The sequence below is a fragment of the Ovis aries genome, chromosome 13 (assembly GCF_016772045.2).
Source record: "Ovis aries strain OAR_USU_Benz2616 breed Rambouillet chromosome 13, ARS-UI_Ramb_v3.0, whole genome shotgun sequence".
NCBI classification, from domain to species: domain Eukaryota; kingdom Metazoa; phylum Chordata; class Mammalia; order Artiodactyla; family Bovidae; genus Ovis; species Ovis aries.
In genome coordinates, this window is record NC_056066.1 from 67,164,707 (window position 1) to 67,192,524 (window position 27,818).

General features: G+C 48.7%; 1 protein-coding gene across 1 annotated transcript in view; it reads left to right on the forward strand.

The window, feature by feature from the left end:
• Window positions 1–26,811, forward strand: part of BPI (bactericidal permeability increasing protein) — a 31,015-nt gene extending 4,204 nt beyond the window's left edge. Inside the window, 13 exon segments of the mRNA NM_001306124.1 lie at window positions 609–737; window positions 2,575–2,736; window positions 4,168–4,231; window positions 5,934–5,997; window positions 7,450–7,541; window positions 11,665–11,841; window positions 12,863–12,922; window positions 15,407–15,574; window positions 16,638–16,705; window positions 19,286–19,328; window positions 23,466–23,529; window positions 24,756–24,832; window positions 26,448–26,811. Coding sequence (NP_001293053.1) covers window positions 609–737; window positions 2,575–2,736; window positions 4,168–4,231; window positions 5,934–5,997; window positions 7,450–7,541; window positions 11,665–11,841; window positions 12,863–12,922; window positions 15,407–15,574; window positions 16,638–16,705; window positions 19,286–19,328; window positions 23,466–23,529; window positions 24,756–24,832; window positions 26,448–26,486 — 1,207 coding nt within the window. The 3' untranslated portion in view covers window positions 26,487–26,811.
• Window positions 26,812–27,818: the final 1,007 nt, after the last annotated feature.

Consider the following 27,818-nt stretch of genomic DNA (forward strand, 5'->3'; position numbering starts at 1 on the left):
GAAGATGACCTGTGAAGTCAACTTTCTTGGGAGCAGCTTGGGCTAGATGTGGGGAAGAGTTCCCCCAAAGTAAAAATGGCAGTTGTGTTATCAACAAGAGAGGGATGTGGGTGCTGGGGAGAAAACCCATAAATGTCCTCTAACGAATTTTATGCACTCACTTAGCAGATATTTTTGAGCACCTACTATGTGTCTGATTCAGCAGGCTTTGCTATTGTACAATAGTGAAAAAAAGACAGACACATTCCACCCCTTACAGAACATGTAGTCAATGGAATTACATTTGTTATCTTCACTGATCATCATACACCCTGCAAGAGAGAGGTTTTTGTGCCCATTTTGCAAATGAGGAAACTGAGACTCAGGATGATTAAGCGATGGGGCCAGGATCACACAAAAGTAAACTGAAGAGGAGGATTTAAATGCAGATTTGTCTGACTTCAAAGCCTAGCCACAGAGTTCCCAAGGCTGCTCTCGTCATAACTTTTGGGCTCTCTTAAAAGGGATGGGGTAAAGGACCAGGCTGGAGGGGAATGAGTCTGCACTGACCCTTGACTGAGTCCTTGTGGGGACCCCGAGGAGACTAACTGATTGTTTCCTCCTTGCAGCATGGTTATTCAAGGATTCAATCTTCCCAATTCCCAGATCAGACCGTTGCCAGATGAGGGCCTTGATCTCTCTATCAGAGATGCCAGTATCAAGATCAGAGGAAAATGGAAGGCACGAAAGAACTTCATGTGCGTTTCCAAGCTTGTTTGTTGAGTGTGTGGGTAAGCTCTTGGTGATACTTGGAAGAGGGGAGAGCCAAGATCTCAAGCATGCCCAATTTTTGCCTGGCCGAATACCATCTGCCCCCTCAGAGCTACTGGGAAAATTTTCCACGAAAGAAGTTTTAACATGCTGCTGCTGCTAAGTCGCTTCAGTCGTGTCCAACTCTGTGCGACCCCATAGACGGCAGCCCACCAGGCTCCCCTGTCCCTGGGATTCTCCAGGCAAGAGTACTGGAGTAGGGTGCCGTTGCCTTCTCCTAAGTTTTAACATAACTCTTGGTTAATAGCTGAGCATGTTCCACATCTCAATGCAGGACACAAGCAAGGCTGAGTTGGTACATATGGCTTAGGATGGACGGCTAAGTGAGACCTTCACTTTACCCCTTTATCAGTTAACAATTGCTGTGTTACAAACCATCCCAAACTCAGTGACCTAAAGCAAGTCATATATCTCCACTTATGTATCTATGTGTTGGCTGGGGTTCCCTGCCAAAGGTTGGCCTCAGCTAGGGGTGGCCCTGTTCAACATGTATCTCCTCCTCTTCCCTGGACCAATGAATGGGCTACACAGAGCATATTCTTAGTGACAGCAGAGGTGCAAAAAGGGTAACCAGAAGCATATTAAGCCCTAGACTTTGAACTGGTCCATAGTCACTTCTACTCATATACTACTGGCCAAAACAAGTCACGTGGCCAAGTCCAAAGTCAAGAACATGGAAATACACACGTATCCTCCCAAGATAGGCAATGGAGAGGGTATGGACGCAGGGAGGGTGAAAATTGGGGCGAATCATCCAAACTACAACTGTGAATCTAAATACTGGGCTCTCACTGCAGTGACTGTGCAGCGCTGATGGCAGCTCAGGCTGACCTGTCATTTTAGCAGCTTCTCCTTTGTGGGGAATCTAGGGAGCAAACAGACCCTTTGATGAGGACAGAGGCGTAGATCTGCCCTTCATTACAGGGACTGCTGATCTGTCATTCCCCACAATAAGCATTGCTTAATTTTTCTTTCTTTTTTTTTTAGCTTTTTATATTAACAATACTGTTATAGTTTCAGGCGGACAGCAAAGGGACTCAGCCATACATATATATGCATCCATTCTCCCCGAAACTTCCCTCCCATTCCAGGCTCCCACATAACATTGAGCAGGATTCCCTGTGTTATACAGCAGAGGGAATTGCTTAATTTTTCATGTGAGCTCTTTCACATCTATCATTTCACTTACTGATCATAAACAAATAAATAGCAATACTTCCTCACATTATAGAAGAGTTGACAAATTACATTCACATCCACTGTCTTATCCCAAACTCATTTCAGGAGGGAGTAGTTATTAACCCCACTTAATGAACAAAGTCATTAATTAATTAAAGACACGTCCCTCCCCAAAACTCAGCTTTCTGAAGTCATTCATTAATTAAAGACACGTTCCTCCCCAAAACTCAGCTTTCTAGTGGCAAAACTAGTGTCCCCCTGCTGGTCCAAGGTCTGAGAAAGGAAACTGAAGCTCAGAGAGGTTGAGAAACACTCCCAGTGCCACACAGCACAGGCAGAGGCTGAGGCAGTGGATAAGAGGAGGGTTCTGCCAGGTAGACATGGCTTCACACTTCGAGTTGGAATTCTGGTTCTGTCACTCGGCTGCTGTGTGACATTGGGCAAGCAGCCTTCTCTCTCTGAACTCCATCTCCTCATCCTGAGTGGGGATAATAGCAAAACCTACCTTCCAGCATTGGTGTGAAGTTTGAATGGCAGAGGGGAGAAAATGCTCGCTCCAAATCTCATCTTTGTGTTTCCCTTCAGCAAACTCGGCGGCAACTTTGACCTGAGTGTGGAGGGCATCTCTATTTTGGCGGCTCTGAGTCTGGGCTATGACCCTGACTCGGGCCACTCCACTGTTACCTGCCCCAGATGCAGCAGTCACATCAACACCGTCCGCATACGCATCTCTGGCAGCAGCGTGGGGTATGATCTCCTGGGGCTGTGGATGGGAGGAGGGATGAATGTGTATGCAGGCTCGATCACTCAGTCATGTCCGACTCTTTGCGACCCCATGGACTGTAGCCCACCAGGCTCCTCTGTTCATGGGATTCTCCAGGCAAGAATACTGGAGTGCGTTGCCATTTCCTCCTCCAGGGGATCTTCCAGACTCAGGGACTGAACCCACATCTCTTGCATTGCAGGTGGATTCTTTACCACTGAGCCACCTGGGAAGTCCTGGGAGGGGGGACAGGATTATCCTAATCATCCTTGTATTCAGAAAGCACATCCCAAATGCCACTTCCATGTCAGCCTTGTCCACAGGTCTCAGATGTAAGGAAGGGACAAAGGTTCACAGATGGAATACACCCTCCCTGCCTTGAAGGGTCCCTTGCTCATTCAATATTCATTCAGCAAACATTTACTGAGCACTGCAGGGTCTGCACTAAACACTTTAAATGCACCAAGTTATACAATCCTTATCACAAGCCTGTAGGCATTCATCTCTCCATCCAACTAACAAATATCAACTAAGAAACTGCTGTGCATGAGGCTTGTTCATTGCGTTCAAGAAAGAGCAGTGGTCACTAAAAAGCTGGCCTTGCTGACAGTGATTGGAGGCTTGATGGATGCCTAGCACTGTTCAGACATGAGCCTTATCCAATCCTGTCCACACAAAGACTATTAAGGTTAGTCTATTATTACCCCACTTTCAGAGGAGATCAAGGCATAGAAAGAATAGGAAGTAGCCTGAGTTTTCATACCTAATGAGAAGTGAGAAGGGATTCAATCCAGGACTCCCAGCCCCCGGATCCTTAGCTTCACAGTCCCTGTTCTCTTGAAGCTTCAGCCTGTGGCGAAGACAGACATTAATCAAATCATTGCATTAATGAATGGCTCACAAAGAATTACGAAAGGATATTAGAAGTAGGAAAAAGAGGAAAGTGTGGTGAACACATAGAACAGAAGGTTCTGACCTAGTCTGGCGGTTGCCCAGTTCTTTGATGAAATGACATTTGAATTGAGATGAAAAGAAGTAGGAATTAATTAGACTGGGGACAGTGGGTGTTTTGAGCAGAGTGAACAGCGTGTGCAAAGGTCCTGTGGTGGGAGGAAGCAGAGGACACAGGAGGACATGGCTGAGCTGTGGGGCTGGAGGACAGAGAGAGAGGGAGTGGTGAGGAATGAGGCTGAGACGGGGCAGGGTTCCCGCTGTGGAAGAAATAACCTCATGACCAGTCACTGAACACGGCAGAAGGAGGGTCTGATGGGGGGTGTACAGAGTCGGAGCCCAGGGATGAGGGCGGTTAGGCCTCTTCGGAAGAGGGAGGAAGGCTTCCCAGAGGAGGCAGCCTTCTGAGCACAGCCTGGGGAGTACCTGGAAAGCCTCACGCCTGTCCCCACATGTCAATCCAGGTGGCTGATCCAACTCTTCCACAAAAGAATCGAGTCTTCGCTCCAAAACGCCATGACCAGCAAGGTAGGAGGGGCTTAGAGTTTCAGCCCGCCCCCGTCAGAGTGGGTGGGGCCCACGGTGTCCACAAACGTCACGCATTGCTGGACACTTCCGCTGTCACCTAGACCTCTTCAGCAGTTCCCTACAGCCTTTAGGGAGCACAAGTCCAGCTCTACAATGTGTCATGTCAATTTTCCTGGGAATCTAGCAAGAGACTAAGGTTCATGTCACGCACCCTCAGCAAACTCCCCCACGCTTGAGCCACCTCTGCCCTCCCCCACGTCATCCCTCCCTGCAGAGAAGCTACTATTCTTTCCTGCTGAGCCCTCATACCCCTCCGGCCTGCTTCCTCATCCCCCACCCCAGAACCCCCTTGGTGGTGGTGGTGCTGCTGCTAAGTCGCTTCAGTCGTGTTCAAAACTCTGTGCGACCCCATAGACAGCAGCCCACCAGGTTCCTCCATCCATGGGATTGATTCTCCAGGCAAGAGTACTGGAGTGGGTTGCCATTGCCTTCTCCAATGCATGACAGTGAAAGTGAGTTCGCTCAGTCGTGTCCCACTCTTAGCAACCCCATAGACTGCAGCCTACCAGGCTCCTCTGTCCATGGGATTTTCCAGGCAAGAGTACTGGAGTGGGTTGCCATTGCCTTCTCCACCTTGGTGGTGAGCCCCACCCAGAAAATGTCCAGCTGATGAAGCTGCTAGACTAGAGTGTAGCCAAGCTATGTCCTGAGGCTGGAACTGATATGAAGGACAGACACAGATCACTGTGTCCCCCCAAGCCTGCTTTCACTCTAACCCCCATCCCCTACAAGCCAACTTCTTCAGCTGAGAAAAGGGGTGGTTTTTTGGGCTAGCTTCCCGTTAATAAACCATCAGCTTCCAGGAAACCCCAGAGCCTGTCTTCCAAGCCAAGTGAGCTTGGGTTTTCTCCAGAGGGCAGTGGGGAGCCATTGAAGGTTTTAGGCAAGAAGATGACCTGGGCAGATCTGTGCTTTAGAACAATTAGTCTGGCTGCCGTGAGAATGGCTGGAGGGACCAAGAGCAGGGGCAGGCATCTTATGGAAACCAAGGAGGCTTGTGCAGTCTTCCAGATGGGAGACCTTGGTCTTCCAGTCAAAGACACTGACAATGTGGGTAAGGAGATATCAACCATCTATCTGAAAGCACTCTGTCAAACATTAAAAGAAAAAAATACCCATGCATGGTGGTCAAAATGCACAACAGAGTAGATTATAAAATGGGTTTTAGAGTCCGAGTAGGAAATAAAATGCAGATTGCATCTCATACAGTCATATGTATGCTCAGTTGTTCAGTCATGTCCGACTCTTTGTGATCCCATGGACTGTAGCCCACCAGGCTCCTCTGTCCATGAGGTTTTCCAGGCAAGATAACAGGAGCAGGTTGCTATTTCCTTCTCCAGGGGATGGATCTTCCCGACCCAGGGATAGAACCCACGTCTCTTACACCTCCTGCATTGGCAGGCACATTCTTTGTCACTAGCACCACCTGGGAAGCCCCCATACAGTCATATACAGCTACTATTTCCAAGCTATATGTTGGACTCTGAGCTTCCTGGTGGCCAAAGAGAAAAGGGAAGGTTGAGTAGCTACATGATTTTCAAGGGAACATTCAAGACAAGTAAAACCTGTCCAGATAATTATTCCCAAAGGACATTGTCCGCTATAGGAAGCTTTCACTGATCTTCTCTTTTATTCTCCCAAGATCTGCAAGGTGGTGACTAGTACCGTGTCCTCCAAGCTGCAGCCTTATTTCCAGACACTGCCAGGTAAGAAATGGGCAGGGCTAAGAAGGCTGGGGTGGAAGGGGAGGGGTGACCTGGGGTAGAAGGGAGAGGGAGAAGTTGGGGTAGAAGGGGGAGGGGAAAGTTGGGATAGAAGGGAGATAGGGAGAGTGTGATGGAATCAGCAAGTTTCCTAGGCAGGCCTGGGCTTGGGTGAGAATAAATAGAGCAGGTTATTTTCAAATGGTAATTAGCATCAGATCCCTTGGGGCCAGGTCCTTGTAGCAGGTCCAGGAGTTAAATGGAAGAGAAACCCTACAAGGTTTCCCTACAAACAACAAGTACCCATAGCCCCCTAAAGCCAGAGATACATAGCTGATCTGAGATCTGAGGCTGGTCACTTCCCCTCTCAAGGACTCAGTTTCCATATCTTTGAAATGGACACAATCTTCTCTTTCCCCATGTGCGTGGTAAACTGTGAAGGGTTGCAGAAGGTGCAGGAAGACCCATCTGGCCAACTGTGTCATGTACCCATGACGTATGTCATGTACCCAGTAGTAATGTTTCCTCTTGGCCTCCCAATGCTGCACTGAGATCAGTGTTTTCTGCCAAATTTACACCAGGAAACAGGAGCCATGACTTGCCCAAATTCACAGGGCCAGTAAGAAGCAGAAATATGATCCAAATTCAGGTTTTCCTGCTCCAGAGCCTGTGCCCCAAACTTCTACCAGGGCCACCTCCCCACAGAGCCTAGTGTGGCCTGCACTTGGTACTTGTCCATTTCAGATACATTTCCTTCTTCCGGGCACTGCCCCAGCCCCTCCAGGTGCAGAGCTCATGCTGGGTGTATTCAACACAGTTGCAGGGTCCTGGATTTAACCTCACCGGGCAGGAAGAAGATTTTGGTTTGAGTCCCAGCCTTGTCACTCACGAGCTTTGCCATCCAGAACTAATTACGTATTCTGAGACTCAGTTTATTCCCTCTAACATGGGACAGCAGGGCTAAAGGAGAAACCAATATTCATTTAATCCTCATTGATTAATGCTGGAAACAGAGAAACCAATCAGACTTGAAGCCAGTTTGGGCTCAGCCTGGGATGTTATCACTGCAATAATGACCCCTTCTGGCTTTTGAACCCCTACCATGTACAGGGCATCTGCAAAGTCGTTAGTAGTACCCCATCCTACAAATGAAAACAAGTGGCTCAGAGGAAGTGAAAGCACTTGTCCAAGGTCGCACAGAGTTCAATTTAAGCCCAAGTCATTCTGTTCCTTGACTCGGCTTTAGCCATGGGAAGGAGTTGATGTTTCTGTGAATGTGGGGTGTGGGCTCGTTTTCCTTTGAAGGGCGCTCAGGAAGGAGGGCTCCTTGGAGGCAGTGGGAATGGAATTAGCACTGCAGGTCTGTATTTACCTTTAGGAGATGCTGACTGCATCCCAGGCTCCAGAGATGCTGCCATGGGGAGCCAGCTCATGGTCCATCTGCTTTCCCCCTAGTGACAACCAAACTAGACAAAGTGGCTGGGGTCGATTACTCGCTGGTGGCACCTCCAAGAGTCACGGCCGATAACCTGGATGGGCTGCTGAAGGTGAGACTCATATCAAGAATCATACACCCTCATGCCATTGCCTCAGAACCCCCACACCTGGGGGCTTCCCATCATCCTTGGAAACAAATCTACAATGACCTCACCCCCTTCCTATCCATCCTCACCACTCTCCCCAGTCCACCTTCCATGCCTTCTCCTGGCTCCAATCACACTGACCTTCCTGCAGTTCCTGAAATGCACTATGACTGCTCCCTCCCCAGGACCTTTGCACTTGTGCTCCTTCTAGCCATGAGGCTCTCACCCAGATATTGACAGCAGCTCTCTCTTCCCTCCTTCAAGTCTTTGCTCAAGTATCCTCTCCCTAGAGAAGCCCTCCCAGACCACCATTGCTAAAGCAGTACCCTCCTCTTCCCCTATATCCTGCTTTATTTTTCTCAGCAGCACTTATTACTCAGGTACACAGACCACAGTCACAAGCCTGTCTCCCTCAATATGGTGAAAGAGAAGGGGCTGTGATTGCTTTGTTCTTTACCATACACAGCACCTAGAACTATGCTTGGTGTGTAATAAGTGTTCTGTAAATGTGTATTGGATGGATGGATGGATGTATGATTGGATAGATGGATGTATGATTGGATGGATGGATGGTTGAGTGGATGGTTGGATGAGTGGATGGATGGATGGATGGATGGTTGAGTGGATGGTTGGATGAGTGGATGGATGGATGGATGGATAGATGGATGGATGGATGGATGGATGGTTGAGTGGATGGTTGGATGAGTGGATGGATGGATGGATGGATGGTTGAGTGGATGGTTGGATGAGTGGATGGATGGATGGATGGATGGATGGTTGGTTGGATGGATGGATGGATGGATGGATGGATGGATGGATGGATGGATGGATGGATGGATGGATGGATGGTTGGTTGGATGGATGGATGGACGGATGGTTGGATGGATGGGTGGATGGATGGATGGATGGATGGTTGGATGGATGGATGGATGGATGGTTGGATGGATGGATGGAGTGAGTTAGTTTCATTTCATGCCACTTTCCCCCTCACTCTCTACCCTCCAACCAGGCCTTGCCCCTCCTCAACGCTTCAGCTAATTTCCACCTCAGGGCCTTCATCCTGTCCATTCCCTCTGCCTGGACTCTCCTCTCCTCCTTCCCTTCCTCTTCCCAGCCATCTTCTTCTTATCCTCCAGTGGGTCTGGGCTGGGATGCCCCAAGCAGCCTTCCCCATCTCAACTAGAATATGTCCCACTTTCTGAATCCCCTCCAGATGTACCTCAGTCCCTCCACAACTGGTGTGTCTGTTTACTATTTGCTTATTTTCTCTAAAACACATTTAATGTCCAAAAGAAAATGTAGAAACCACATAGGAGCAGAAGAAATAAATAGGAGGGAAAGAAGGGGGGAAGAAAAGAGAAGTTACCCTAATAATATGACTGAGACCTGTGTGTTGACACACAAATTACACTTCTCCAACTCGCCAATCCTTTCCTCTGCTTAGACACAGAAAATTAGACACACACATCCACATATGTAAAAGAGGCAGGAACAAAAATACACACATGTAGGCCTGGAAACAAATACACACAAAAACAACATATATAAACATATGTATGTATACAAGTCACGTTTTACAACTTTTAAAGCCACAGTGGTGCAAGGTATACATCTATCAATGAAATGTCCTCCCCTAGTCCTTTAACTGGTTCTTGGGTCTTTCAGTAGACAGCTTGTGATAAGGTACGCAGACAGTGCCCCGTCTTGGGATGTCTGAGCTCTTTCCATTTTTTCCACAAGTGTAACCAGAGTTGCCATGAATATCCTTGTAAGCTGGGTCTCTGCCCATCTTTGATTATTTTCTGGAAGTGAAATGGCTGGACCAAATAGTATACTTGTAACAAAATTTAAGTGATAAGATGGAACAAAGGATTAAAACAATGCCTGATTATCCCTAGCAAATGAGAATGTCCTGTTTACTGCCCCCCCCACCCCCACTCGGGGCTCCTACCCAGAGGTGATAGCTGTCAGCCATGGCAGGTATTAATCTGGTCCTGAGCATTCGTATCGGAGAAGGCGATGGCACCCCACTCCAGTACTCTTGGCTGGAAAATCCCATGGATGGAGGAGCCTGGAAGGCTGCAGTCCATGGGGTCACTAGGAGTCAGACACGACTGAGCGACTTCACTTTCACTTTTCACTTTCATGCATTGGAGAAGGAAATGGCAATCCACTCCAGTGTTCTTGCCTGGAGAACCCCAGGGACAGGGGAGCCTAGTGGGCTGCCATCTCTGGGGTCGCACAGAGTCAGACATGACTGAAGCGACTTAGCAGCAGCAGCAGCAGCAGAGCATTCACATACACTTACACGAAAGCCCATCTAGTTTTACTGAGAAGCTGTTTGCATTGTTCTTCACTTGCTTTTCTCACCTCAGTTCAGTTCAGTCGCTCAGCCATGTCCGACTCTTTGCGACCCCATGAATTGCAGCACGCCAGGCCTCCCTGTCCATCACCAACTCCTGGAGTTCACTCAAACTCACGTCCATCGAGTCGGTGATGCCATCCAGCCATCTCATCTTCTGTCATCCCCTTCTCCTCCTGCCCCCAATCCCTCCCAGCATCAGAGACTAGTGATATATATTAGAGATGGTTCCTGGCTGGTACAAAAGTCCACCTGTTATTTTTATTTTTTGTCTTTTTTGCAGCTATTTTTAAGAGTTGCTCATGATATTTACTCTATTTAAGATGGGTGTCATGATCATTAATGGCAAATAATCCAAAAGTATGGAGAATATTACACATTATCACATACCCGCTGCCCAGATTTTAGAAGTGTTACTATTTTGTCATATTTACCTTTAATATTTTTTGAGATGAAATATTGTAGAAGTAAATAGCTGAGGCCCCCTTGGGGACCTTCTACCCCTCAAGGTATCATGCGGATGACATCCCTATGTGTCCTTCTCGCCTGAGTTTTTATACTTTTGCTCTCTATCTCTGGTGTCAATAATTCTTATATAGTATGTTTTCTAGGCCTTTAATTTTACATAAATGGCTTCCCTCATAGCTAAGTTGGTAAAGAATCTGCGTGCAGTGCAGGAGACCTGGGTTCAACCCCTGGTTCGGGAAGATTCCCTGGAGAAGGAAATGGCACCTACTCCAGTATTCTTGCCTGGAAAATCCCATGGACAGAGAAGCCTGGCGGATTATAGTACATGGGGTCGCAAAGAGCCATACACGATTTAGTGACTAAAGCACAATTTTATATAAATGGTATTCTAACATATGTATCCATCGACAATTTGCTATTTTATAACTCAACATTATTGTTTTTCAGCTAAGTGAATGATCTGTTTTTTGCAATGCGTAGCCAAATTGCTCTTCAGAAATGTAAACATATTCCCCAGGAGCCCATGAATACTCTCACCAAAAACTGGATAGTATCAGTTTAAAATACATACACATTTAAAACAATTTACCTCTCTCTTGAATATTTTGCTAATTTGATAAGTGAAAACAAACAGAATTCTCCTTGTTCTTTTAGGAGAATTTCTGCACTTATTTGCAAGGTTGAGGCAGAGACCATGGCATGGTTAGGAATGTGCTTGCCAGAATCCAGATGTCTGGGTTCAATCACTGATTCTGGCACTCACCCTTTTAAGTGAGCTTGGGCAAGACACTTCACCTCCCCAAGCCTCAGTGTGTGTTTGTATGCTCAGACACTCAGTCGTGTCCGATTCTTGGTGACCCCGTGGATTGTAGCTCACCAGACTCCTCTGTGGAATTTTCTGGGCAAGAATACCGGAGTGGGTTGCCATTTCCTTCTCCAGGGGAATCGTCCCAACCGAGGGATCAAACCTGCATCTCCTGCATTGGCAGGCAGATTCTTTACCACTGAACCACCTGGGAAACTTCAGCATCCTCTCTTGTACAATGCAGGCAATCTCATCTACCACACAGCCTTGGTGGGGAAACACTTAGAAATTAGCACAAGGAGGCATGCAATGCTATTGTTAGTTTCAGGCCATGGCTTTCTCCTCTGTGAATCTGGGATTCGTATCCTTAGCCCATTTTTTTCCTGGGAGGGAGACATCGAATTGTAATTCTTGAAGGATGCTCAGGCTCACTCTGCTGCCTCTGCCCACAGGGTGAGTTTTTCAGTCTGGCCCACCGCAGCCCCCCACCCTTTGCCCCGCCAGCACTGGCCTTTCCTACTGACCACGACCGCATGGTGTACCTGGGCATCTCGGAGTATTTTTTCAACACGGCCGGGTTCGTGTATCAGAAGGCTGGAGCCCTGAATCTGACCCTCAGAGACGACATGGTAAGGCCAGATGGGAGTGAATTTGGGAAGAGGGTGCAGTAGATGGTCTGGATCTGAATCTTGGTTCACAGCCAGGAACATCGAGGTCTGAACTCTGGAGTCAGCCAGACCTGAGTTCAAACCCCAGCTCCCCTTTTTTCCATGCTGGTGACCGTAGGTTGGTTATTCAGCCTCTAAGAACCTCATCTGTAAAACACCAATAATAGTATCTTCCTCCAAAAGGTGTAAGGAAGGTTGAATGAGCTATGATTACTTGGGCAGCCCCAGCACAGGCTTATGAGTGTGGAGGAAGTCCCCTGAGTCCTAATGATAACAGTTGACATTGACTGAGTCCCTGCTGTGTGCCGGTCTGTAATCCAGTCTTTCCATCGTATCACCATTATGGTTGTCATCCTCCAGGTCTTTGTCTCCATATCTGTGGCTGAGTCCTGCTCTGAGCCTCGGTTTGCCCATCTATAGAATGAGGAAATGACCATCCTCCCCAGAGTCTAGGGGTAACGGGACTCACCCTGCTTACCAGCCACACGGGGCTTCTCCTCCGCTGCTCTCAGAAGAGATGCCAGATTCTCCCCCTCTGTAGAGGCATCAGAGAGATGCTGAGCCCTGACTTGTCCCCCTTTGGAGATAAACAAAGACTATCCCAATGAGAACTCTTGCCTTTGGCAGACTCAGTGGCACACAGGGGCGGGGGTGGTGGTGGTGGTGGTGGGAACGCTTCATGTTAAATAAAGGGAGGGCGCTGGGTAGGCTCTTACAGAGGCTGTCGATATGGGCAAGCTGGAGGTGGGGCTAACAGAAGCCAGACATCTTATGTGATTGGATTGAAAAGCATATCTGATTTTTCCGGTGCAAAAGTTAGGGAAGCTGGCAGTCACTGACCATTCTGGGTCAGCATTCTTCGGTCATACGTGATCTGGCCACGGTTTGTTTATGTACTCATTCTCTCACCCCTCTGTAGAATTTGCCCCCCAATGTATAACATAATCTTCCAAGATCCTTTTCTCTTCCTCCCTCGCTACAGATTCCAAAGGAATCCATGTTCCACCTGACAACCAAATTCTTTGGAACCCTGATACCCCAGGTGAGAAAGGACTTGTTCCCCTTTAGTCATCTCATGAGAAGGCCTGGGGGGAGCTGAGAATAGCTCTGCTGAGAGCTGCCCCCGTCCAGATCAAGAGGCAACCCATCCTGAGCCTGTGGACATAGCTTTGTGCAGCTCATCCCCAGTGCAGAGAAAGGCCCCAAGCACTCATGTGACCAGGTGTGAGAGTAGATCCAGAGGGCTCATCCATTCAACAGATAGTTTCTGAGTGCCCACTGCATTTTTGGGGCCCTGTGCAGGGCATCCAGCAAAACAGACCGTATCCCAGCCCTCCTGGAGCTCCCATCCAGTGGAAAGAGAAAAAATGATTGCTCAGACACCTGAAACAATAAAGAAAAACAACTCAGACTGTGATAAGTGAAAAAGTGAAAGTCATTCAATCGTGTCATATTCTTTACAACTCCATGGATTGTAGCCCGCCAGGCTCCTCTGTCCATGAGATTTCCCAGGCAAGACTACTGGAGTGGGTGGCCATTTCCTCCTCCAGGGGATCTTCCCGATCTAGGGATCAAACCTGGGTCTCCTGCAGCTCCTGCTTTGGCAGACATTCTTTACCATGGAGCCACCTGAAAAGCCCACCCTGGGGGTTAGGGCTTAAGTATATGAATTTGCTGAGCAGGCGGGACACAAACATTCAGTCCATAATAGCCTCTTTAATGGTGACACTTCCAGAAATTTCTATATAGACAGTACTGGTGTGGAGGAGCTGCAACACGTAGAGGGGTCAGGGAAAGGGAAACTTCATTTGCATAGCAGTTGCATTCTTTTTACTCAGGCTGTGCGTTTACCTGGAGGAGGACTGGAGGCTAGCCGAGATGGGGGTGTTGTCAAAGCTCTCCTTTGTTCCTCCTTGAACCCTCTACTGCTCTCTAGGCTTGAAGGAAGGGAAAGAGCCAAGCTAAGGAGGAACACAGGATAAACACTCGGGGAGAGGGAACAGAGAGTGCAAGGAGTTTTAGACAGAAAGAGAGCAGAGTGCAATTTTTTAAGTTAATTTCAGGATACTTTTATTCCATCCAAAAAGATGTTTTGAATTATAAATCTCTTCCTGGGATCTATCTGGGTTTGAACTCCGGCCCTTACTTACTAGTTTTATGCAGTAATAAGGGCTTCACCTCATAAAGCTGCGATTGATTAATTGAGTTGATGTATGTTGGAGAAGACTCTTGAGAGTCCCTTGGACTGCAAGGAGATCCAACCTGTCCATCTTAAAGGAGACCAGTCCTGGGTGTTCATTGGAAGGACTGATGCTAAAGCTGAAACTCCAATACTTTGGCCACCTCATGCAAAGAGTTGACTCATTGGAAAAGACCCTGATGCTGGGAGGGATTGGGGGCAGGAGGAGAAGAGAACGACAAGGGATGAGATGGCTGGATGGCATCACCGACTCGATCGACATGAGTTTGGGTGAACTCCGAGAGTTGGTGATGGACAGGGAGGCCTGGCGTGCTGCGATTCATGGGGTCGCAGTCGGACACGACTGAGCAACTGAACTGAACTGAACTGAATACAAAGACAGCGAGTCAGATTTGAGGAAAAGAAGTCCCTTGTGGGTGGAGTTAGAGGGCAAGTGGTAGAAGCGGTGGAGGGGGTCGGCATGAGGTGAGGTTGGCAGGGTGCCAGGTGCTGAATTATACAGTCTTTACAATTTATTCCTTAAGCAATGGCTTCCCTGGTGGCTCAGTGGCAAAGAATCTGCCTGCCAATGCAAGAGACACAGGTTCAGTGATCCCTGATCTGGGAAGATCCTACATGCCGCGGAGCAGCTGAGTCCGTGCGCCACAACTATTGAGGCTGTGCTGTCGAGCCAGGGAGCCGCAGTGCTGAAGCCCGAGCGCCCCGAGCCTGCGCTCTGCAACAAGAGAAGCCACTGTAAATGGGAAGCCTGTGCATCACAACTAGGGAGTAGCCCCCACTCACCACAACCAGAGAAAAGTAGTTCGTGCAGCAGTGAAGATCTAGCACTGCCAAAAACAGCAGTAGGAGGACACTGGAAGTGCTCCTGCAGGACCAGGACAAGATAGGATTTCAGTCAGTTCAGCTCAGTCATGTCCGACTCGTTGTGACCCCATGAATCGCAGCACGCCAGGCCTCCCTGTCCATCACCAACTCCAGGAGTTCACTCAGACTCACATCCATCAAGTAGGTGATGCCATCCAAGCATCTCATCCTCGGTCGTCCCCTTCTCCTCCTGCCCCCAATCCCTCCCAGCATCAGAGTCTTTTCCAATGAGTCAACTCTTCCCATGAGGTGGCCAAAATGATGCTTTAGCATCATTCCTTCCAAAGAACACCCAGGGCTGATCTCCTTTAGAATGGACTGGTTGGATCTCCTTGCAGTCCAAGGGACTCTCCAGAGTCTTCTCCAACACCACAGTTCAAAAGCATCAATTCTTCAGCGCTCAGCATTTAGACACTTTTTAATCAGTGGCCTCTCCTGTCGGTCATCCCCTGTGGGTTGCAGGTGGCCAAGATGTTCCCTGACATGCAGATGCAGCTCTTCATCTGGGCCTCTTTGCCTCCAAAACTCACCGTGAACCCCAACGGCCTTAACCTCATCTTTGTCCTGGACACCCAGGCCTTTGCCATCCTCCCAAACTCCTCCTTGGACCCCCTCTTCCTGCTTGAGATGGTAAGCTGATCCCGGGTCTGAGCAGACAGGCAGCCCTGGACAGGGCTCAGAGCATTGCCCCGAGAGCCAGGGGGACTGGTGTAAAGCCTACCCAGACTCAAACCTGCACTGTGTGTCCAGAGCCACTGACTTCTGACTTCTTCATTCCATTATTCATTCTGCAGTTGGCTTGAAACAGGTGTACTATTTCCAGTCTGTTCATGCATATCTTTGGCTATTCAGTTATGCACTTGTGGGTTTGTTCATTCATTTATTCAGTCATTCAGTTATTCATTCAACTGCTAACTTGAAATCTACTGTATCTTTGCTGGTTCATACACGCATTTATTCCATTATTCATTTATTATATCTTTGTTCAATGGATCATTCCTTTGTGTATTTGTTCTTTCATTCATTAATCACTTATTCATCCATGCCTATCTTTATTTATTCCTTCCTTTGTGCATTTAATCCTTCACTTATTTAAGTTTTCATCCCATGGTTGACTTGTACATTCATTCATTTGATCACTCTGTCACCCCACAAACATTTGGTGGCACCTACTCTGGCCACTGGAGGTGAGGGCCAGACTCTCCCCAAAAGCAGGTACTCAGGTCTGTCCAACCTCAAGTTGAGACCCATTTTCCTCACTTTGCAGATTCAGTGGGTTCTGAGGGGGTCGTGCAAGGTCACACAGACAGTGGACAGGAAAGCTGAGGTTGGGAACCTTGGTTTTCTGAGTAAACATTTGTTGAATGACTAAATAAATGCATGTGAAATAGAGCTGGCCTGGACTCCTACCTCACAGCCTGTCTCCTACAGCCCATGGGAGAGGCCTGGGAATCTGAACTGGTCCCAGAAGCAGGGGGAGAAAAATGATAATTGTTTGACAGTCCAGGACTCATAACAAGCACAAAGTTGGCGAAAGGAAGACTCCTCCCTTCCGTGGGTTCTATGGGTCTGACCCAGCAACGTGGGCTCTTCTGCTGGGCCTTCGTGAAGCAGACCTTCTGGTTTTAGAGGCTTTGCGGAGCCCCAGGATTCTGGCTCAGTGGACTTCACTCCCTGGCTTGTTGCTTTGCAGAACTTGAACCTTTCTGTGGTTGTTGGTGCCAGGTCCGACAGACTGATTGGAGAGCTCAGATTGGACAAGTAAGTGGGCCAGTGGGCATGGGAGGAGGGGCCTGCCCATCCATTCTTTTTTGGCTTTGTTGCTGCAAGTCTGCTTTCTCTAATCGCGGCGAGCATGGGCCACTCTCTAGTTGTGGTGTTCGGGCTTCTCTTGTTGGGGAGCACAGACTCTAGGGCATGTGAATCAGTAGCTGTGGCTCGAGCGCAGGCTCAGTAGTTGTCCCATGGCATGTGGAATCTCCCTGGACCAGGGATCGAACTCATGTCCCCTGCGTTGGCAGGCAGATTCTTATCCACTGGACCACTGGGGAAGTCCTGCCCATCCAATCTTGGTGCCTGTGAGTTCACAATGACCTTACAAAGTTACAAGCTTTTGTGGTCATTCATCCCATTTAAACCTCAAATAGGGCACAGTAAGTACAATATCCCCATTTTGCAGGTAGTGAAACTGGTGCTCAGAGATGAAGTGACCCACCCAAGACCACATGTCGTAGGGTGATCAACCATTTCGGCTTGTCTGCAGTGACCCAGCTTTGGCACTGAAACCTCCGCATCCCAGGTCACTCCCCTGTCCTAGTCCATTCATGACTGGGCAGTGCCAGTTGATAAATCTGCTCCAGCCTCCAGCCTCCAGCCACCCCATGTCCCTGGCCTTCCTTGACAGTTGGAAACCCACTTCAACTTCTTCACACCCCATCCTTGGGGCTTCATCAGCCACTTCCTGCCAGGAGACTCTGGAATCCGTGCCTGGGTTTGAATCCCAGCGGGGGGGGGGGGGGGTTAGGAACATGGGCTCGGAGGCTGAGGCAGCTGCCTTTCAAGTGCAGCTCACCTTTGGCAAGCATAGAACTCTTCAGACTTTAGCCGTTTTCCCTGGCTGGTAAAATAAGTCCAATTACTATTCTTTGCCAGCCACATCATTGTATTAATATGTGTTGTGATGTTTAGAACGCTTTGAAGGATATAATAAGTGCTCAACAAGCAAGAGGAAGAAAGACAGAGGGGCACACAGAAGAAGAGCAATACAGAAATAGGGGAAGAGACGGAAAGAGATAGGGAAACAGAGAGACACAGTAAGGGAGGGAGAGACACTGAGAAAGAAAGTAGAGCAAGACAGACAGATGGATGCAGAGACACAGTAACAGGGAGACTGTCAGAGAGACAGAAAGACACCAAAGGAGGCAAGAGGGAGAGAGAGACACACACACAGATCGAGAGTGAGGGAGATGACCAGAGCAGATGTGATGACCCCTGCATTCCGACCTGGCATCTACCGCTTCTTCACTTTCACTCTGCTTAAATTGAGTCTTGACCCACATTCCTGCCTGTTTCTGCCTTCTCTCTGGCACAGAGCTGTCCTTCTTAACCTTGAGCTTGGCTCCTGAGGTTTGCATGCTGCTTATTTCTCCTGGCATCATTTTGACAAGTGTTACTGCTTTGGAAACGTGGATTTCATTTTCCTGGAAACACCTGTGGGCCTCTCAAGAAGAGGAGCTGGAGAAAATACAACTGGGTGATGGCTGAGCACAGACTTTCTAAAATATGCAGGAATGGGGGGTGGTGAGACTCCACAGGGCAAGAGTTTCCGAGCTTTGTAGGGTACTGGAGACAACAGAAGCTTTGGCATCAGGGAGACCTGGCTGAAATTCTACTTGGCTGATTGTTAACTGCGTGCCCTTGGGCAGATTGCTTGTCTTCTCTGATTGTCAAGGACATCATCTGTAAAATGGGAGTGTGATGGCCCTTGCCTCTTGGGTGTTACAGGAATTCAGTGGGATATAGCATCCAACATAGTGAATAAAAGGGATTCATTAAATAGCCATTTATTTACCTTTCTCCTGGATCATTGTTAAGATGTCATAAAGTCCATAAATAGGGGATTGTTCATGGGCTCAAATTATTCAAAAGTCTGCGGGTTTCAGACACACGTAGATCCAGGTGCTCAAATGATATCCTTAGGACTCGGACTCTCTTCTTGGCTCTGCTCTCCCCGATACTGGCTTCATTTCCCAGCAGGCTGTCACTGAGTGGTGGCAAAAATGGTCACCAGCTAATTTTGCTGGAGAAAAGAGAATACCTCATTCCAAATATTTCCAGCAGAAGTCCTTGGACCAGTATGGGTTAGTGGTCAGTTCTCGAAGCAATCGCTGTGGCAGCGGAGGTAGACTCTGCCCTTTGGCCAGCCCAGCCCAGAACCCAGTATTAACATTGTAGGGAACAGATGACTGTCCCAAAGCAAAAATCAGGGAGCTGTCACCAGAGGAAGGAGGAATGGATACAGGATGGGAAGAGTAGACAACACCCACTAGAGAGTGTCCCTTCTCCTCAATGCTGTGCGAAGTTGTTTCAGCTGTGTCTGACTCTGTCAACCCAGGGTCCTCTGTCAGGAGATTCTCCAGGCAAGAATCCTGGGGTGGGTTGCCATGCCCTCCTCCAGGGGATCTTCCCAACCCAGGGATCAAACCCGTCTCTTATGTCTCCTGCACTGGCACGCAGGTTCTTTACCACTAGCGCCATCTGGGAAGCCCTTCTCCCCAGTAACTGAATTCTAATATGGGTCAGGCAAATGGTGGTCTCAACTTTCCCCTCCCCTTCTCACAGGCTGCTCCTGGAACTGAAGCACTCAGACATCGGCCCCTTCTCGGTGAGTCTGAGGCCCTTGGTGGCTCCTTCCTTCCTCTGATCTTGAGGTAACTGTCCTGAGGGCCACCTGGGCTCATAGCATTATTTCGACAGACCACTGATTAGTTTGCATATAATTTGCATGTGAAATAATGAGGGGAGGAGCACTGTGGGTTTTGTGCACAACTGCCTTCCATGTCTCTACGACCAAGTAGAGACAAGTACATTTGGAGACGTAGCATCATAAAAGATATATACGGTCATATTACCTTTGAGCAAAGTGGGATAGTCTAGGTTTTTGTCACAATGAATTGTGTGATGAAATCTTTATTTCCTCTTGAACAGCTTAACTGAATACAGTAGTACACCTTATTCACAGCAGATATATTCCAAGACCTTGGGGTTGCTTGAAACCACACATAGAAGGGAACTCTACATATACTACGATTTTTCCTCTACTAAGGAAACACAGGAGATAGGGTGCTGACCTCTGGGTCGGGAAGATCCCTTGTAGGAGGAAATGGCAACCCATTCCAGTATTCTTGCCTGGGAAATTCCATGGACAGAGGAGCAGGTGGGTTACAGTCCATAGGGTCACAAAGAATTGGACATGACTGAGCATGCGCGCACACACACACACACACACACACGCACACACACAATTGCTGGCACAGAGACCTGAGCTGGAATTGCAGCTTCAAACCTACTAACTATGGTCCCTGAGCAAGTCACCTCCACTCAACAAATTTCATACCTTCCCTACAAATCAAGGATAATAATTTCTGCCTGAGTTAGTGCAGTGAGTTTTAAATGGGATTAATTGTACACAATCAGGTACAGAGAATCTGCTCAACAGATGTGTATTGAATAAACAAGTGAATTACCTTCCTGAGTACCTACTATGTGACAGGCCCTGTTGCACGGATGGGGATGTGCTAATGAGTTAGACAAGAAAACAACTCCTTTTAGAACTTCCATTGTAGGGGAGAAACAGACAATGAGAAATGAAGATCATTTCAGCCACGATCAATGCTTTGAAAAACTAAGTGGAGGTGGGGTAGAAAGTGATGGGGGAGGTTAAGGGTTAGAGCCTATGATCAGGAAAAGCCTCTCTGGGGAGGTGATATTTGGGCTGAAGGAGTCCACAAGGTGAAGATGTTGCAGGCAGAGGGAAGAGCAGGAGCAAAGGCCCTGTGGTGAAACAGGTTGGCTTGTTCGGGCAATGGGGGCAAGCGGTGTGGCTGGAGGAACAAGATAAGTAGGGGGCAGAGAGAGGCAGGCAGGCAGGCAGGCAGGCAGGCAGGGGTGGGCCCACCCCGAGCCTCCTAGGCTAGAGTAGCTTGTGTTCAGAGGGCAGTGAGAAGCCAGCGAACTGTTGCATGCAGGGAGGGACATGATCCCATTTACACTTTATAAAAGATGCCCCTGCAGAAATGGGGGGAATGGACTATGGGGGATGAGTCAGAGTATAAGGATCCTTGCCTTGGGGAGGCTGGTGCATTTGTCCACGTGAGAGATGATGGAGGCTGAGACAAGGCCAGGAAGGAAGAGAAAGATGGCAGATGGGAAACATACTTTGGAAACAGAATTAGAACTTGGTGAGAGATTTTCTGTGCAGGGTAGCGGGGGAAGGCAATGAAGAATGATTCCCAGATTTTTGACTTGAGCAGATGAGTGAATGAATGGTAGAGTCACTTACAAATAGAATAGGGCAGATGGGAGGGAGACGACAGGTATCTCGCCAGCCCACAGAGATGATTCCACTACCTGGAATCACTGTCATCAAATAGACTCACCACTGGGAGTTCCCTGGCGATCCAGTGGTTACAATTTCACCTTCCAATACAGGGGATGCGGGTTCAGTTCCTGGTGAGGGAGTTAAGATCTCACGTGCCTCACAGCCAAAACAAAACAGAGCGAAACATAAGGCAGAAGCAATATTGTAACGAATCCAATAAAGGCCTTAAAAATGGTCCACATCCCCTCACAATCTATTTTTAAAAACAGGAGGTTAACTGCTCCCTCTCCTATCATACCCTCTGGCCCGATGGGGAGCTGCCCCTATAAACAGCAGGTCAGATGCTCTTCAACAGCCGACCTGAATGAGCCTTGCTCCTGTGACTTCCATTGTTGTTGTTATTTAGTTGCTAAGTCGTGTCCTCTGAGTCCTGTCTGACTCTAAGCGACCCCACTAGGCTGCTCTGTCTATGGGATTTTTCCAGGCAACAATATTGGAGTGGGTTGTTTCCTTCTCTATTAAAAGATGCTAATTCTTCCCACCATGTCTTACTGCTCACGACCCGAGTCTGCCAGAGAGCCTCTTGCCAAACCTCTGGAGAATATTTCCTTAGATCTCTGAAATGCATCCCCATCACCCAACCTTGAAGTCAGTCCCAACATCCCCTCCAAATCCGATGGAAATCCAGCCAGCCATTCCCATCTGATAAGATTACAACAAACAGAAAGACCCAAAGCAACCTCATTGTATTTTCATGGATTGACTGATGCCAGAACTAACTTCTGCTTCTGCAGAAAATAAAAATTTAAAGTTCCCAGATTCATGGGAAGAAGGGCACCACATTTGGTCAGCCCCAGGAATTACAGCCGGGGGAAGGAAACTCAATTATTCCAGAAACAAAAATTGTAAATGTCACCACTACAGGCCATCATCTCGAAGGTGTTACGTTATTTTTGAATTTTTTTATTATTGCAGAAGCAAAACATGTACATTATAGAACAGTCAGAACCTACAGATTTGCAGAACAAAACATAAAAATCACTCCTGTTTTCACCACTTACTTAATAATTTGGTGTATATCCTTCCTGACTTTTTTCAATGTGTATTTAATAACAGGATGGAATTACGTGGTTTCTGTAGCCTGATTTTTCTGTTTTTTAATTTTTATTGGAGTGCAGTTGATTTACAGTGCTGTGTTAGTTTCTGCTGTAGAGAAAAGTGAATTAGTTATACATTAGCCTGCTTTTTTTAAACTCAAAAATAGGTCACAAAAAAATCTATGTTGATAATTCTCAGGTGGGCCAAAAAGTTTGTTCAGGCTTTACTGTAAGATGTTATGGAAAAACCCAAATGAATGTTTTGGTTGACCCAATATATCTCTGTTGCTGTTGTGGGTTCAGTCACTAAGTCGTATCCAATGCTTTTCTACCCCGTGGACTGTAGAACCGCCCCAGACCCCGTGGACTGTAGAACCGCCCCAGACCCCATGGACTGTAGGCTCCTCTGTCCTCCACTGTCTCTCAGAGTTTGCCCAAAGTCATGTCCACTGAGTCAGTGATGCTACATTTCTGCCAGATCATTTTTAATAATTACATATGAAAAGTGAAAGTTTTAGTTGCTCAGTCATGTCTGACTCTTTGTAACCCCATGGATCAGGCTCCTCTGTCCGTGGAACTCTCTAGGCAAGAATACTAGAGTGGGTAGCCATTCCCTTTTCCGAAGGATCTTCCTGACGCAGAGATCTAACCTGGACCTTCTGCATAGCAGGCCGATTCTTTACTATCTAAGCCACCAGGGAAGCCCTAAATAGTTACATAGTATCTCTTGTTATCCAAGTGCTACCTCGCAAGCCCCGCCCCACTCCCCCACCACCCTCCTGACCCCGCCCCCCCCCCCCCCACCCTGCCACAGATGATTCCGCAATTGTTGGACCTGTAGGTTGCTTTTATTGTCTTGGTTCTGTTTATTGCACTACCTCATTTCTTTAGGATAAATGCCTTGGAGGCATGTTTGCTGGCCCACCTGGCACACACATTGTCAAGGTTTCTGATGAGCATTGCCAGGTAGCCCTCTGATGAGCATCGCCAAATAGCCCTCTGAAAGGTTGACTTAACTTGCCCCCCTAGCCTGCAGTGTCTGAGAGAATGCATTTTCTTACACAAACGTTTTCACCTTTCAATGCTCTGTGATGACCTTCCTTGCTTCCGCCTTGCCCCCTACAAGTCTAGAATGTGATTTGCATCTGGAGCCTTTAAACCAAAAGAGATCACTTTGGTGACCTTGAGCTGCAGTGTTTCCAGGTGACCCCTGGGTCCGTCTCTCAGCAGTTCTTCCTGAGGTTGTTCTGGGTGGAAGGGCAGGTGACAGAGGACAGCTGATGCCCCAATGCCCTGACGTGGGTCCTGTCCTCCCGATCCCCAGGTTGAGTTGCTGCAGTCTGTCATGAACTACGCCGTGCCCACCATCGTGCTTCCGGTGATTAACAGTAAGGAATTTTGGAGAAAGGATTGATTTTCAGTCCCGGTGAGGGGGGTGGATCTTAGAGCCACGGGTTATCCGGCCCCCAGTGTGGAGGCTGGAGGTGGTCTCCTCAAATGAACCTCAAGTGACACCTGGCCCAGAAAAGGGAGGGGGAAAGGGTTGAGTTCCTCTTTCGTGAACTATGAGACCGTCTGTTGAGATGGAGAATAATACCTCCAGTTTTCATGGGAGGGAATGGGAGATCAGAGAAATGAGTGGTTCTCAGGTCACAGAGGAGGTAAGAGATGAAGCTGGAATTCGATCCCAGCTCTGAAGCCAGAACCTTTGGTCTTTTTCCAAGAGAGAAGGGCTAAGGAAGAAGGGCTAACCTGGGCTAACAACGCTTCAACTCAGCTCACTCACTGGTGAAACCCCTGACCTTTGCAGAGCCAGGTGCAAGGGTGCAAATAGAGGGCCACTCACCCTATGATGAGGACATTTAGGCCGGCGGCCCCCACCCTTCTTGGCACCAGGGACTGGTTTCATGGAAGACAATTTTTCCATGGACGGCGTGGGAGGGCCCGGTTTCAGAATGATTCAAGTGCATTACCTTCATTGTGCACTTTATTTCCATTATTATTACATCAGCTCCACCTCACATCACCGGAGGCTGGGGACCCCTGATTTAGGCCACTTAGAAATTATGAATGAAGACAACGGATTGTTACATGTCGACTCTGGCTTCTCCTCCTGCCTTCACACGTGCAGCTTCATAATGACCTGAGGGACTAGGCTGGAGCTTAGAATTCTCCAGAGGTCCATGCCAGAGTGTGGTGGGGAGGGGGAGCTGGCTCCTGGCTACCACCCAGTTCTGGTTTCATCCGAAACATTGAGGGGCTTCATGTGCACATCCGTCAGGGGTCTCCAGGCCTCCACACCCCAGCAAGCAGCTGCCCCGGCTGTCCTCGGGCCAGGGGTGCCCCAGCAGTGCTGCCACCCTCTGGCGGGTGGTCTTGGGGCCGAGGGGGAGGGAATTCCTGTGTCTGCAGTGTCCAGAGGTCAGTGGAGGAGAGAGAAGAGGAGACTCTGGGCAGACTCTGCCTGCCTAGGTTTCTTCCCAGAGCCCGGAGCGCTGGTCCAGGGAGGCTGCGGACTGGCTGCCCGAGTCCCGGCCCCGCCCTCTCCCTCCCCCGGCCCCTCCCATCAGAGGTGGCACCTTCACCTTAACCTCTGCCTTAACCTCCAATGCAGAGAAGCTACAGAGAGGCTTCCCTCTCCCGTTGCCCGCCTACATCAAGCTCTTCAACCTGATCCTTCAGCCTTACCAGGTGAGTCTCCAGGGTCTCCTTTGCCAAATCTCCTACTTCGATAGCCACCTTCCTCCAGCTCTGGATCAAGCGCTGTCGACCCTTCCAACACTCCCGCAGGGTGTGTTGCTAAACAGAAGAGAGGCTAAGACTCAGGGACGCCACACCGCCATTAAATGAAGTCCAAAGTCAAAGCCAGGTCCCGGTTTTTAACCCCTGACTTGTACCACTCCCACACGATACTCGGTAAAAGTGGAACTCACTTGGTGGCCCCAAGCCTCCTTTATAAGGTGGATGCATTGAAATATTTGACAGATATGTGACGCATGCCTTCCTTTGCATCCAGAGTCCTTCCAGGCCCTTGGTCAGTGTCTGGCAGATTAAGACACCGAAATGGACAGCCTCCTCTTCCCTTTTCCCTGGTCTGACCCCACCAGCATCTGGCACTATTTTCCCCATCCTTGGGACACTTTCTTCTCTTAGCTTTGAAGATTCTCTCTCCAGGTTTTCCAGCCACCTCTCACTGTTATTTGGTCTCCTTTACTGGTTCCTTCTTCCCCTCCCAGAGAGAGTTCTCCAGGGTTCCTGCCCTGGCCTCTGCCTTTCCCCAAAAATTGCTTTCCCTGGTCACTGTCTTCTTCTTTTTCTTAATATTTATCTGTTTGGCTGCACCGGGTCTTAGTTGCGGTATGCAGGATCTTTAGTTGCTGCATCTGAACTCTTTAGTTATGACATGTGGGATCTATTTCCCTGACCAGCATGGAGTTTCAGCCGCTGGGCCACCAAAGAAGTTCCTCCCTGGTCACTTTCATCAGCATAAGCACAACAGTCACCTCTGTGTGACCCAGCCGAGGTTCCGGTCTCTTCTATGTGCCTGAAGTATACATGCTGGCTTCTTCAGTGTCTCCATTCTAAAGCTCTTTACACCACTATGTCCCAAAGAGCTGATAACTCTACAAGGAAGCCATCACCCACTCTTGGATTCCTTACCTCAGTCCAGGGCTTTCTGATGACCCTCATGGGAAACCCCCACCCAGATTCCTCACTCTCCCTCACCCCCAACATCCAGTCCATCAGTCCCCAATTCTTTCAACCTAATGGGAGAACTCCCAGGGCTAAGAGACAATAGGAGAAGTTAATTGAGTGAGCAGAGGAAACACATCCCCCACGGCCCCCCGCATCTAACCCAGTTCATCCTTAAAATAAAAAATGACCCCCTGGGCACAACTGAATTCCTTCCTTTCTGAACATTCTTGAGTGAAGGGCAGGAAGGAGCAAAAGAGAAGTGGTTTTGCAGCCTTGATGGCAAGGAGGGCTCCCTGGAGCTGCCAAGAGGCAGGGATGACAAATGAAGGCCTTCACGGCAGCCCGGGGGTCTGCACGTCTGAGCAGAAAACAGCTGCCAGGGAAGCTGCTGACAGATTCCTGGGCATGGGCAGCCGCTAGTGTACAGACCGTAGGGGCGGGATGCCAGCCCCCCGCCCCCCACTCACTCTTGCCTCTCTGTCAGCAGAAAGGCTCTCTCTTTCCCAGCAGGCAAGCTCCCAAAGTTTTCTTGTAAAAACCCCAGCATTCCTACCGTCAAAAACGAGGGATACTCTTCCGGCATCTGATGGCGTTCTCATCTCTCCCCCAGGATTTCCTGCTGTTCGGTGCAGATGTCCACTACAGCTGAAGACCCCATGGGTGCCAGGGGGCTGTCAGCACCCGTTCCTGACAGGCCCCTGGGGCACAGGCTGCCCCCTCTCTAGGCTTCCCTCTCTAGCTCGGGACTCAGAGACTCTTGCAGACTTCTCTGAACTCAGATTCAGAAATGATCTAAACATGAGACTTGGTCCTTTGGAAAACTGAGTGGTGTGTATTTTAGGAATTGTTTCTTTCAAGGGCTAAGGCTGCAGGGACACTTCCTCCAGGAATTGCGTTTCAGTGGTAATCACAATATTTCTCTTTGTGCTTCATACTACATTAAAAAACAAAAAAACCTTTTTTTTTCTTTCGAATTCTGGTGATCATGTTGTTTCTTCTTGTTTTATGTCCATTCATTCATTTATTGCCTGTACCTGGTGTGGCCAAGATATAATCACCTCTTTTTAGTTCTCTAATAAACCTTTTGAGCTCCCCCATGCCTTCCTGAGCAGAAAGTCCCACTGTCCCTTTTTGAGGACACCCCTCATTCCACACTGCCTAAGAATAATTGGGATTTACTTAGTCCAAAAGGAGTATGTCTTGCTTCCTAATGTCAGGGGGCGGTCCGTAGAGTGGATCTGTTCATTGGGGTGTTGTTCCTGCCACTGCAAGATGGTGTCGCTGTTGAGCAGTGATTCCTCACAGTCCACCCTCTTCCTGTGTATTTACTGCGACTGTGGCTCTTCTCACCGCCACATGGTGACGCTGTTGAGCAGCTAGCCCACACAGCCTGTTCTCTCTGCCCCATACCTGGGCTCCGCGTTGATGGCTCCCTTAGTCCATGCTTTCTGCCCAGCCATTCTGCCTAAAGCAGAACACTAGGCTAGGAGACAGAAGCCATCGGAGTTTTCTGTCCGTCACATCCTCAGCTAAAATTAACATTTCCCCATGACTCTCCAGATGGGGATTCCTAGCTGGTGCTAGTGGTAAAGAACCTGCTTGCCCAATGCGGGAGACTTCCTGGGTGGGGAAGGTGCCCTGGAGGAGGGCATGGCAGCCCACTTCAGTATTATTGCCCGGAGAATCCCATGGACCGAAGAAGAGCCTGGCGGGCTACAGTCCACGGGGTCGCAAAGAGTCAGACACGACTGAAGTGACTTAGCATGCACGCATGACTCTCCAGGCTGGTGTGAAAGCAAGATCACCAACCCGGACCGTCCTTGGATCCTTGGTGAATTTCTTGGAGACCATGGGCCATTTTCTGCCGTGGGACACCAGGTGTAACTGTCTCAGGCCATTAGATGGATTCTAACAGCACTGTACTTGAAAGTGATAAAGTGGTCCTCCTTAGCTGCTGACATTTGGTCTGAGACCAGAAAGA